At 40.4% G+C, this 12619-nt stretch overlaps 1 protein-coding gene across 7 annotated transcripts; it reads left to right on the forward strand.

Annotated features, from left to right (window-relative positions):
- Nucleotide 1: 1 nt before the first annotated feature.
- On the forward strand, nt 2-12042 carry HHLA2 (HERV-H LTR-associating 2). 7 transcript variants are annotated; one of them, XM_053936279.1, is made up of 7 exons: nt 2-91; nt 3991-4084; nt 5192-5509; nt 5959-6219; nt 8077-8388; nt 10407-10498; nt 11396-11514. In XM_053936279.1, the coding sequence occupies exons 2-7, from the start codon at nt 4021-4023 to the stop codon at nt 11420-11422; spliced, it is 1074 nt and encodes a 357-aa protein (XP_053792254.1). In that variant the 5' UTR covers nt 2-91; nt 3991-4020; the 3' UTR covers nt 11423-11514. The 7 variants fall into 7 exon arrangements, with proteins under 7 accessions (XP_053792254.1, XP_053792249.1, XP_053792255.1 ...); XM_053936275.1 differs by lacking the exon at nt 10407-10498 and adding an exon at nt 1082-1201 and having other exon boundaries at nt 11-91; nt 11396-12042; XM_053936278.1 differs by lacking the exon at nt 10407-10498 and adding an exon at nt 1082-1201 and having other exon boundaries at nt 91-160; nt 11396-12042.
- The last annotated feature ends 577 nt before the right edge of the window (nt 12043-12619 follow it).

Here is a 12619-nt window from a genome sequence, read left to right on the forward strand (position 1 = left end):
CCCTTCACCTGCTGAGGCACTTGACGGGAGCTAGTCAATCAACTTTTCTCCCTTCGCGAAGACAAGTTTCGGAACGCCTCTCTCCAGGCAGGTGCGGAGCGGGCAGGGGCGGTAGCTCACGGGCTGAGGTGCGGTGTTCTGCAGCTGGCGGTGCGGAAAAGTGAGTCTCGGCAGTTGAGAGCTGTAGCGTTACCCGCGAGTGCCGGCTGGAAGCGCCCTGGGGCGGGATGGGGAAGGCAGCGGGTGGGAAAGCTCCGTCTCCCGGGAATGTGCTTGGCACTGGTGAAGCACCTCGAATGCTGTGTCCATCTCTGGACACCTCATTACCAGACAGACTTTGAGGCGCTGGTGCGTGTCCAGAGAAGGACAACGGAGCTGGTGAAGGGTGTGAAGTGCAGTTCCCATGAGAAGCCGCTCAGGAAAGACCTTGCCAGTCTTTACAGCTTCCTAAAAGGAAGTTGTAGCCAGGTGGGGGTTGGTCTTTTCTCCCAGTTAACTAGTAACAGGACAAGAGGACATATACTCAAGCTGCGACGGGGTTTAAATTGGATATTGGGAGGAATTTCCCCACTGAAGGGGTTTTCAAGCATTGCAATGAGCTGTCCAGGTACATCACCATTCCTGAAAGCGTTCAAGAAAGGACTGGACGTGTCACTTAGTGCCATGATCTAGTTGAGAAGTTCATCAGTCAGAGGTTGGACTCGGTGATCTCAGAGGTCTTTTCCAACCAAAATGACTCTGTGAATGCAAGACACATGTCACCTGTCTACGTGTAGCACCAGCCAAGGTCTTTGAGGGGACACACCCCTCCTTGCCACTTCTTCCTGCATTTTGTTTGGGGTTTTTTGTAAGCCCTCTTCCCGAAAATACGTGAGTCGTTTTGTTCTGCTGGAAACCAGATGGGACACACAGGTCTTGAATTGTCCGGAGAGAATGATTCACTGTTAAAATACTGTTAGAAAATAATTACCTAACCCTGCAGGTAGGCCTAGGCACCTACCTCTTATTTCAGGTGACCAGCTTTTTGAGAAGAGTGTCATGATTACTTTTACCTTACGTTCTTTTTCTCCTGGGCCCGCAGAGATCTGACCTCGCTCCCCGTGCTAGGTTCCTGCGCTCTGACCCGTAAGAGAATTGCCGCTGTCGCTGCCCCGCCCCCCCCCCCCCCTCCGAGCGCGTTAGGAGCGGCATCGTGACTGCTGTAAGCGTCTTACTGCTCACTCAATTCCTCTGTTACAGCTTGCAGGAACTTTGGGTTTGCCAGGCAAAAGACATGGTTAAGAGAAAAAGTTTTTTAAGCCCGAAGAAGGGAACATAAAAGGTGTGAAATCTTCGCGTGTGTCGAATCGTAGATCTGTGTAAAAAGAGCTGCTTCCCCTAAACAGACGGCACGAACTTGTATTACTTGAGCCCTGAGCCATGCGGGTGGGGCGGTCAGAGTGCAGCTGGAGAGAGGCAAAGACCAACAGGGAGAGAGATTGTGGAAACTTTCTTCCATTCGGAGTATTTCTCAACAACTGAAGTATGAAGTTAGCATTTAAGTTGTAAAGGTTTCATTGTGGGGAGGCAGAGAATGACTTCTGTTTTACTTTAGGAAATCCTCTGAAGATTCAGTGAGGAAATTCTAGAAAGCTGGTATAATTGTGGCAGGAGATTTTAGCAGTATGTGATTAACATGTCTTTTTGAGAATTGTACATGTTTGTTTTTCTTGTTTGCTTGTTGTAAAAATTAAAATCTTCTGGTATTTCCCAGTCCTCATAAGTGTGTGTACGCTTGAAATGTGTTGTTGTTAAGTTGCATTGAAAAGGAATAAATCTGAATCCTTTGTACTAAGAAATAAATAAATTTTATTTGAAAGGAGGATATTTCAATATGCATATCTGCTCTCGAAGAGGTCACAAAGTACATTGAACAGCCACCAATCCTGATGGCTGTTTGCTGCAGGAGTGCTCTGATCAGGTTTCAGCTTGAGTGCAGAGCTCAAAAATGGGGAAATATTTTGATACAGTTTGGTCACTGATTAACAGAAGAAAGTCTTCTTTTCCTGCAGTGGCCAAAGCAAATGCAGCATTCCCCCTACCATTATTTGAGCTGTTCAGTATGTCTTTGGAGATGTATTTTCACACCTTGCCTTGCTCTTAGAAACCCTGGCTGAGCTGCTTTCCAGTTGAGTCTGTGGTGATTCTGTATGAAATAATTCTCCTGAAACTTGGAGCATCAGTAACTAACATGACTACAGTGAACTTAATTCTACTTGTGCACTGTCTGTATACATAATTTCATATTGATATTTCACTACAAAGCCTTAGGGCATGACTTCTCAGTTGTGCCACTTACATCTGTGACAAAGAGGAAAAGCGTGCTTGTTCAGTACTTTGCAGTGTGACTCTAATTATCAGCATACACACACTTTATTCCTGTAAGACCCCAAACTTGCTGAAAAGACTGGCCAGAACCTACACTCCTCAGATTTTTCTACAGACTGGCGTACTTTTTTCTCTAATGGGAAGATCCAAAGCTATGGTTTGTGATGAAAATTTTGAAACATGAAAATTTTCAGCTAAGTAGTTGTAGTTGTGCATTTTGGAGCAGGGTTATTGGGCACAGCTAGAAGATGGGAGGCAGTGTGCGCTGTCCATGCAGCCCCCAAAGGCATCGCAGAGGTACCACTGGAACCATGTTACTCTCAGAGCATCACTGCTGGTGAAAGGTGACATGTCAATTAAACATGGCAGATCCCTCACTAAGGGAAATACAGCATTGATTGCAGTTTCTGAAATGCAAACATCAAGCACAGTATATTTTGTTGATCAAGTTGGAAGTGATAGGTAAATAAGCAAAAAATCCAATAAAACATGATGTACCCCACTTGCCAATGCAAGGGGCAAAGAAGGTAGATACTGGCGATTGTTGCTGACATGGAACAAAATTATATATCAAATGTTTATTTTACCATTGCATCTAGTTCTGCTTCAGATTTAATATTTTGGTGCCTCTGATCTTTTTTTGTTTTGTTCTGTTTTTTCTCTGAAAAGAATAGTGAGAATACATAAAACAAGCACACTAGCTTTTCAAAAGAAATAATACTCAAAAATCTTTGGGATTTAAGATTCACATCCACCACAAATACAGTCTTACACACCAGTCAAAATTATTCATAATACTAAAAGGTCTGGCTAGCAAGCCTGGCTAAATGAGTCAGAAATGGTACCTATAGCCGCCTTCTGGGAGAAAAAAAAGGACTAGGGAAAATCCTTTAAAGTCGTTTCAAGTTACTTGATTCATGAGGTAATTTCTCCACTGGGGTATACTGTATTTTAAGATAGTAAGACTGCATTCTTCCTCCACTCAGGTAATAGTTACAGTAAGGTTATTCTTTTTCTGTTATGCATGAGAGGTTCCAGTTCATTGCTGTCTGGCAAAACAGAAGATATGATGAGTCTCCTCCTTTGCATTCCTACCCTAGAATTCCATGCACACGTTTTTGAAAGTGTAAAAAATGTGAAAAGTTCTCTTTATCTGCAATATTTGCAATTGCAGTCAAATTTCCCACCCCAGAAAGTCAAATGTTGCAGTAATCAGAAAAATATTTTAAAAAGTGAAGAAAATCAGGTTTGACAAGGGAGATATCTTATATCCTTTTGCAAATTTTACTTGACGGGTTTTCCTTGGTGTCCTGTTCAGGAATAAAGAAGCTTAATATTCCCTAGCCCTGCAACAACACTGAGAGTAAACACTTTCTATTTATTAAAAATAAAGCGTCAATCTGCAAGGGGTTACAAGATAATGAGTGGGCCTCCACTATTATGTAATGGCTAGGATCACATAATGAATGACTTTAAGGTCAAAAATCTGGACCAAGTCTGTTGCAAACAAAAACGTGATAAAAAGGGCTATAGTCCTTAGCAAGCTGTAGAAAGGAAATTATATATGGACATGTCTTTTATCTGCATTTAAAGAGGTTTTCTCCCCTACTTTTATTTTGCCAGTTTGACCTGAATCTACAAACCAATGAAGAAATGAAAGGACAGAACATACCAGCTGTCATTATCTGTTTATTTCACGTCAGTGCTACACTTTGGGGTAAGTTTTAGCTGAAAAATAATAAAGTAAACCATTATTATTAATTTTTATTAAGGAGAGTTAGTGAATTCAAGCACTGTTTATTAATGGTAAAGAATCAATTTTGGGTAATGTAAAACACTTCTGAAGCTAAAGACTGTTTATCAGGTGGCTGCATGGATGGCTGTGGCCATTGAGCCCCCAGACTGTTACCTGCCAGTGTTTCTGTACCACAGCTCAGCAGGCTGTGCTTTTCAGTTCAGACTGAAAATTATTTGCAGCAAATTGGCTGACTTTGCATTAAGAAGACTAAGGAAAAGTCATTTGGATTGTTCTGCCAGATGAGCTAGAGAGTGCATCAGAATGTCTGAGAAGGAAGCTGCCCTTGGGCACTCACTACCAGCCTAACAGGTTGTCTGACCTTGGCCAAGGAGGTCAACGTGATGATGCTAAGTCAATGCAGTCAGTTTTTTAAAAGATTAATTTTAAATTGCTCTAGTATTCCAGCAAGGCCTAAGTTAAATGTTGGCAGAAATGAGAGGCTATCACTTGTGTCAGTTGATGGAATGCACACCCTAATTACCTCAAGGGGCTGGGACAGAACTTCCTGATGCTGTCTGTGGTGGCAAAGCTGTTACAAGAAGTTCTGTCCTTCCCATCAATTGCAGCACCATGTCTTTTTTCCCTGTGATGGTACAACTTCTTGGCACTGTGTGAGGGTGGTTGGTAACATGGGGCATTGCAGCATGGCACTGTGAATGTTTGAACACGTAGGAAGCTGCAGCTCAAAAGGCTTTTAAAGTCTAAGGTAGAAAAGATGTGGTTCGAGACACAGAAACACATTTGACGCTCAGGTGGTAAGGTGGCAGTGTGCTGATTTGAATATGTAGGTGCTTACTTGGGATTCCTACATAAACTGATTAGAAGTTCAAAGAGCAGAGCTCTGTGTTATAATCCTGATTAAACTGAAGGGACACCCTTTCTGTCTCAAGAGACTCATGTGACAGAAAAGTCATGAAAGAGACTTCGGCACACCTACAAGAGCATTTTTTTTGTCAGGGATAAAAAGGTGCAGAAATATACTTGTAGACTGGATTAAACATACTCATTTGTACTTATGGGCTTTAGGTTTTACAGAACAGGTAGTAACAGGGCTGTTTTCCAAGGATTGCATCCTCCCTTGTCATTTCCCAGCTGGGCACAATGAAGTAATTCACTGGAAAAAAGAGAACAAATATGTGCACAGTTACTACCAGCAGAAGGATCAACTGAAAGAACAAGATCCACATTACAGACTCAGAACACACCTTTTCCACGAGAGCATCCCTAGTGGAAATGCCTCCTTGAAACTTAGTAACCTGAGCATGACTGACGAGGGCCCTTATACCTGCTACGTGGGAACAGCACAAGATGGAACAGAAGTGGAAGTGCTGCTACGTGTAAAAGGTCAGTAAGGCGTCAAAAACCCCTGGATCACAACACTGCAAATGGGATGGCACCAACAGATTTCCTTGTGTTGTTTCTCCCATGGAATCAAAATCCTCCAACCCAGCAGAGCACCTTTTGGGCCTGATGGTGTTATGCAGCAGTTTTTTTCCTCTGGTGAAATATTGCAACATGGATTGGAAAATTTTAGTGCAGCACTTGTTTTCATAACCTACTGCACCCTGATTTCTAAGGGGTAATTATGTGGTACACATAATGTGGCTTCTCAGAACAGTACAAATCTTGGCCTTGTAAGTAGCTGTGCTTTCTTCTGAAATCAAACACAGATGAAGTTTTGTTCTCGGCTATATTCATTCTCCGCAGTGGTATTTCAAAAGAGTAATCAGTTCAAGTTAAAAACCATTTCATAAGTAGTAGGATTTATTTTTAAATTTTTTTTTCATCTACAGCTCCTTCTTCTTATGCACTGGAATACCAAAAGACAAACACAGAAAGAAGACTGAAGTGCTATGCTTTTCTCACTTATCCAGCACCAACTATATCTTGGGTACAGGGCAATATATCCATCCAAGGGACAGATCAGGAGGAAACTAGGAATGGAGTTCTCTATTCTCTTAGAAGTGACAAGGACATCGTAAACACGACAGATACTTACTACTGTCATATTCATTTGGATCATGAAGTGTGGGCTGCTGAATGGAAGATGCAAGGTAGGAATGAAATCTCTTTCAGCATTGTTACTGAATTTCACAGCTGGCTTCAGAGTTAAACTAAAGACAGTCTTTCTGCAGTGGGGCAAAATGGATATGGGACAGTGCAAAAGAATATACCTTTCTCTCTGAAATGCATTTGTTAGGATTACAAGGCAGCATTGCAAGTTACTTCCAAAAAGTAGGAATGAGAGGAGCTAGCTCACCCTTCTGTAAGTTACCTTGACTCTTAACATCTTTTGTATATCAGTTTCACATTTTAAGAGGTGCCTAATAAACAAACTTTACCCTCTGTCAATGAAAGAATTCTGCCTATTGGACAAATACATTGAAACCTTAGAGAATATGTGGGTTCTGTGAGGGAGGTGAAAGTTTGCCTGCTGCTCTAGCTGCACATGAATTTTACTCTGTCCATTTCCCATCTTTTGCCAGACTTTTATTGGTACTGTTTGATCCTTTCATTGTACTTCTGTTCACATGCATCCTTAAGTACCAGTCTGAGTGCTGGGGTGCATGGGAATGGAAAGCAGCAAACAGTTTGCATTTTGGAAAACAGCAGCTCATTTTGTTAGTTAAGGAAAAGCAGGATTATGAAAGACTGCTTTGTCTTCCTCCTGAATTTCATTGGAAATTCAGTTCGAGTAAATAACTGGTGGTTTTCAACCTCTCCTGTTCCTTAGGAAATACTTTTAATTGAAGGAAGAGCAATGCAAGAGCAGTTCTCTTGTGAGATTTGCATGGATGCTTCCATCACCCTGATTACCCCCTAAAGTGTATGCAGACATGCAGTTCCTAACCCACTGCATAAACTCCAGAACAAGAGATCAGTTTTTAATTTACATGGAATAGCTTACAATATGGAAGGTTTCCAGTATGGCATCCTAGTAGCTAGCAAGTGCACTGTAAGTGTCTGTTTTGTTATCTCTGCCTGATCCGCAAGAGAAAAAGGTACATATCATTACACATGTACTTGCATTTCCCTGCATCCATCTAACCCCTCAGTAGAATATTTTGAAACCAAACTACTTTCCTTTTGTTTCTATAATAACAGCGTGGGGTACAATTTTGCTTTTTTTTTTGTCTTGATGATTTTCAGCCCCACACCTTTGTTCATTAAACCCCCCTCCCTCACAGAAATCAAGTGTAGTTACACCATGTCAAAATAATCTATTATTTTCCTCTCCAGCTGACTGCTAGCCACCACTGCTGTCAAATCCCTGCTGTCAAATCCGTAGTCGTGCTATGATGTTAATTTGTCTTGTATTAGTATTTTATATATTAGGTGTTAATTCCACTTACCTACCTTCTCCTTCCCTTTCCTGTTTTTTTAAAGCTATTTATTAATTGTTAAATGTTCAACATAGACAAGTAAAGTACTTAAGTTCACCATAACTGAAAGTTATTTTTGACTTCATACAATCTTTTTAGTTAAATTATGTTGTGTTTTATCTTTTGCTTCAGATATGCAGGTATCTGATCAATTCCATTTTCTCTCTGCTCCCAGCATGTGGAATTTCCTGCTCTTTTACACAGTAACATAGAAGAGACTAAATCACTTCTATCAATGAGCCCCTCAATTGAGGAAAAATAATCAAATTTTAAAAAAATGATTCATAAAGTATTCATAAATATTGCAAATATCAATTAGATTTTTTAGTGTAAGATACGTGTGTTTTTAAAATCTTCAGATGCTTCTAGAAACATACTGTGATATTTGAATGCAATATCAACGTAGTGAAATATGTTTTTGTATTTGTTCATGGTAGTATCAAACCTAAGAAAAAAAATCACAAAATGTCTAGATAACCTTCAAAGTATTTTCCAAAAAAAGTGCAGAGAGCTCTTTATCTGTTTCAGACCACCTGCCTAAGGTGGAAGGAGAGAGCACCATAATTCCTTGTGATTATGGTGGAAGGAGAGAGCACCATAATTCAGACGCTGCAAGCACTGATGGTTTCAGTGTTGTCTGGACATTACACAGAAATGCAGTGACCTCAGTCCTGGCCTCCTTCAATGGCACATTTCACTCTCACCAGCCTCGAGTCCAGGTTAACGAAAGTGACTTTTCACTGAGGTTGGATCATCTTACTGCAGGTGACAGTGGAGAATATCTGTGTAATATCTCAACACCTCTCTACACAAAACTTGCTGTGACAACTTTGCGTATCGGTAAGTTGCTGCTCCTTTCATTTCAGAGGTTGAGGACCATTTAAGACAATGCACAGCCAAAGGGTCAATCAGAAATCTCAAAAACAATTATTACATAAAAAGAATCAATACTACAAGAATGAGTTTAAAACTAGTCATGGAAACAGCTCTAGAGTTCAGAATATACTCCTTGAGGAGGGACATTGGCTCCACTGGAAGATGCTTTTCTCTGTGAATGTCTTCAGCCTTCATTACGTGAATGGGTGAGAATGTAGTTGGGACAGCAGTGACAGCTGTTTGCCAGCTCTCAGTACGCTGATGCAACATGTGCTTACTTTTGTGTCATTTGATGTGATTGGTAGAGTTGGGTGGAAGAGAGACATATTTTATTTTTGTTGGCTCAGGGGAAAAAAAAGTTACCAAAGATGTGTTTATTTAAAGACTAGAAGTTTATTTTTTTCAGTCAGCAGCTTATTGTGGCAAAGGTTACAAAATCAGTGTCTGCCTTCAGTTGCCACCAACTGCTGTCATAGCTGAGGACACAGCAGGGCTCTCAGAATTCTGTCCTAAGTGCTCTGCTGACAGCAAACATAGCTTTAAATGTAGCAGAGAGATGATGGTAAGCCCAAAGCTTGTGGTATAAGTTTGGCTGCAGAAGAAAGCTTGTTGAGAACAAACAGTTGTTATTTTCAAAGCTTTAATTCTACGCAGCAGGCCTTTTTTAGGCCTGGGGATATATATGTTTAAATGCCTGTGTTTTTATGAGGTGTAGTAAATTCCCAGCTGTTAAATCTTACTTACAGTTATTTCATTGTCAGTAGCACATACAACAGTAGCACACAGACATTTCACACAATTGCGTACAATCACTGAAAAGATTGAGAACTAATAAAAGGCACCTCTTCTAAACAAAGAAGAGAACTTGAAGCAAGCCAGCAAGGTATGAAAAATAGAGACAACATAACAGATAAGGGGTTAGAATAAGTAACAATAACTACAGATGAGCACCTTTGTGGCTTTCAGCACAGCCTGAAAGCAGATAAGTGGCTGGAGAAAGTAGGGAATGGGCTAGACCATGTTGGCAGCCATAGTACAGCAGTTTCTTAGCCATCAGAAGGTTTTCCAAGGGCCACTGGAAAGAAGGCTTTTGAGGGGAAAAAAGAGATTTACAATCATCTCTCCTGCTTAAGGAAGGGTTGCAGCTTAAAGCTGCTCTTCTAAAGGAATTTACAGGATATAAACATAGGTCTGCATGTGGTTACAGAGTCAAGCTAAAGGCAATGACTAGATTAAATGCTCTGTTTTAGCAGTTCTTATTTTTTAGCTGTTTTCCAGACATTCATATGAAGTTTCCAGAGGAATGTAGAATTTTTAAAATTCTTTGGACAAGACACAGCAGGGGAAAAGACAACCTGAGGTAGAAGAGCCATACAGTTCTTCTGACAGTTTGGTGCTGTGCAGAGGTTTCTTCTAGTTGGGCTTTGATATCCTGTGGAATCCATGGTTATCACTCATTTCAGGATTTCTTATGTCCACCTAGATTGCGTGGTTGCACTATGAAGCTGGGCAATATTTCAGATTAAAGTTGCAAAGATTTTGCAGCAGGAGTAATGAAATTTTTGATCCAGGCTGGATAACATTTGCAGAGCTGCTCTACTGTAAATCAGCAGTGCTGTTAATGGCACTAAGCACCTTACCTGGAGACAGTGTTTAGCACACTGGGCAGTTGATTGGTTTTAAATGGGACTTGTATTAAGAAGTTGTCAAATCCTATCCCATGAGCACACATGGAATTTGCTATCAGCACAATTAAGTAAAATAATCTCCTTTCAGCTATTCACACTTAAGTCAGTAAAGTATCACTTCAAAGTCTTACTGTATGAGTCAAGTAACTTGAACATTGTTGTCCTTGTCTCTGTTTCCTTTTAATGTTTCTTTCTCCCTAAATCATACCTTATAGATTATAAATAAGAAAAAAATCATAGCTTTGATATATTTATTGAACAATAAGCACTTTTTTTGTACTTGTATTTTTAAAGAAAATTCAGGTAACACTGGGAAAATTGTGCTAGGAGTGTTTGGTGCAGTGGCAATAGCAGTGGCAATAGCAGTGGTACTTTGCTGTTTCAAGGTATGTACAATCATTAGAGTACTTATTTTTTAAGATACTGTTGATACCAAGACCCTCAAGATTTGAAGAAGGGTTTGAGCCAAACATTGGAACTTTAAAAAAATTGGTACTCAGTAGCTGTAGCTAGATAGTTATGATTAAACAACTGCATTGTTAGCATTGATTGCTAGGCTGATCTTAGGTTTTAAGAAAAAGGGAAGACAATCCTAATGTGAACGGGCTGTCTGGACAAGGGGCATCAGGAGTAAAGTCAAAAGAACTGAGCAGTAAATGGGGAAAGGTAATTCTGGCACTGGGAAATGGAAACCATTAACCACCTCCTCAAAATGGACCTCCGACTCAAATTGAAGAGAAGTACCTAAATCCAGACCTTGAATATTTGTCTGAAGATTTTATCACAGTCTGAATTTGGTAAGCTTCAGGAGACGTTTTATGGGTACCATGAGGTACAGCAAAAACACATGAGAAAGAAAACTCTGAAATTATTATGCCTCAGTCTTTTTTCATTTTTCTCTGTACACAGAGATTCACTTGCATGCTGCTTATTAAACAGTTATAACATGCTTTAGAGATAATAATATACTTTGAGGTGCAGTTGTCTAAACAATTTAAGCAAGATTAGGTTATCTTGGGACCTGTTGGGCTGTCAAACATATTGTAATCAGAATAAGTGGAACAGTTGACAGTTAATTCAGCTCTGAATTAACATTGATGGAGGACTAGATGGAGAAACCAAGAATGTATCTGCACTGTTGAATGGATGCTTATTTTACTCAGATAAAACTAAAGTGGAAAATGCTGACTTATCTTCATGGTGATTGTGTCTTGTTCTTGTTCCCCTACTAGGAGATTAATTTACACATCACTAGTTCTTATAAGTATTTCTATTTTGTCTAGAAAAAAAGGAAGAGAGGAATCATATGAACACCTTGACATACAGGAAGAAAATAGCTCTCTGCACACAGATACTACTAATGTTGGTGATGAAAAGAACCAAGAGTTCCTCCACCTTCCCCTTTGAGTTACAGTAAGAGCCACATGCAAATGTGATTTTCTGAGCAACAGTAATGGCCAAATGGGGAGGAAAAAAAGTCAATGGACACTTGTATGAGAAAAGTCATGGAGCATGGCATCTCACCCCCTACGTGAGCTTATCTATTGCTTTTTAACTAGTGAGTTAACGCAAAGCAGACAGAGCTGTCTTGTAGTGAGTTATTTTGGCACCATGGGATTACCATCTGGAAAGACAGACTGGAATTCTGACTGACAGGCCCCGCCTTTACAAACTATATAAGCTACATCAAACTTTCACAAAGCAGAAATCTTCTGTGCATTTTCCTGGAAATGTGGAGTTTCTCCTCAGAGCAGGGACGCCTGCTTTGCGGTTATTCCTCTGGTGGCTGAGTGTTTATTTTGCTATCATGCACTGTTTTATGTAATCTACTGCTAGTTCTTTTGTTTTATACTGTGTCAGAATTAACTCAGGTTAAGACCTTTCATGTGTTACCTCCTGTCTGTTCAATAAATAACTCCTTTTATAAATAGACCTGATCTGCCATCCTTAGAACTTGCAGGCCAGAGAGATTTCTTAAATTTAAGCTGTTGCCAAAAATCTGAGGCTAAGGCAGGGCTTGTGTGAAGCTCGCACTCGTCCTGTGACAAGTCAGCATGCAAAATTGGATTTCCTAAAGGGACAAAGAAGTTTCCAGAGAAGAAATCCCTAAATTTTAAGGTGTTTTTTTTTTTTTTTCCAGGGTGACGGAAAGAGAGCTTACTGGTTTTCATTTCATTTATTATTTTATTTTAAAGTAAAGACCATGTCTGCTGTTGACAGTGGCAAGTCCAAGCCCAGCAGAGCACGCTGGGCTAGCAGTGGTGGGGGGAGCAGAGAAGTGTCAGAGTGGGAACAGCTGTGGGGAACAAAACAGTGGCAGACTGAGGTGTGAGAAGCTGAATGCTGCCAAGCACAGCCTAGCACAGCAGTCTGGAAAGTGGGCCGTGTGACATGGATGATCCAGCTTTTGGAGGTTTATCCATCATTGTTCTTCATTGTCTCGTGCTATGGACAAATTCAATTGGGGAGGCCAATTATAGATAAATCAATAAGAATTTATTAAGCAA

The sequence above is a fragment of the Vidua chalybeata genome, chromosome 2, assembly GCF_026979565.1.
Source record: "Vidua chalybeata isolate OUT-0048 chromosome 2, bVidCha1 merged haplotype, whole genome shotgun sequence".
NCBI lineage: Eukaryota > Metazoa > Chordata > Aves > Passeriformes > Viduidae > Vidua > Vidua chalybeata.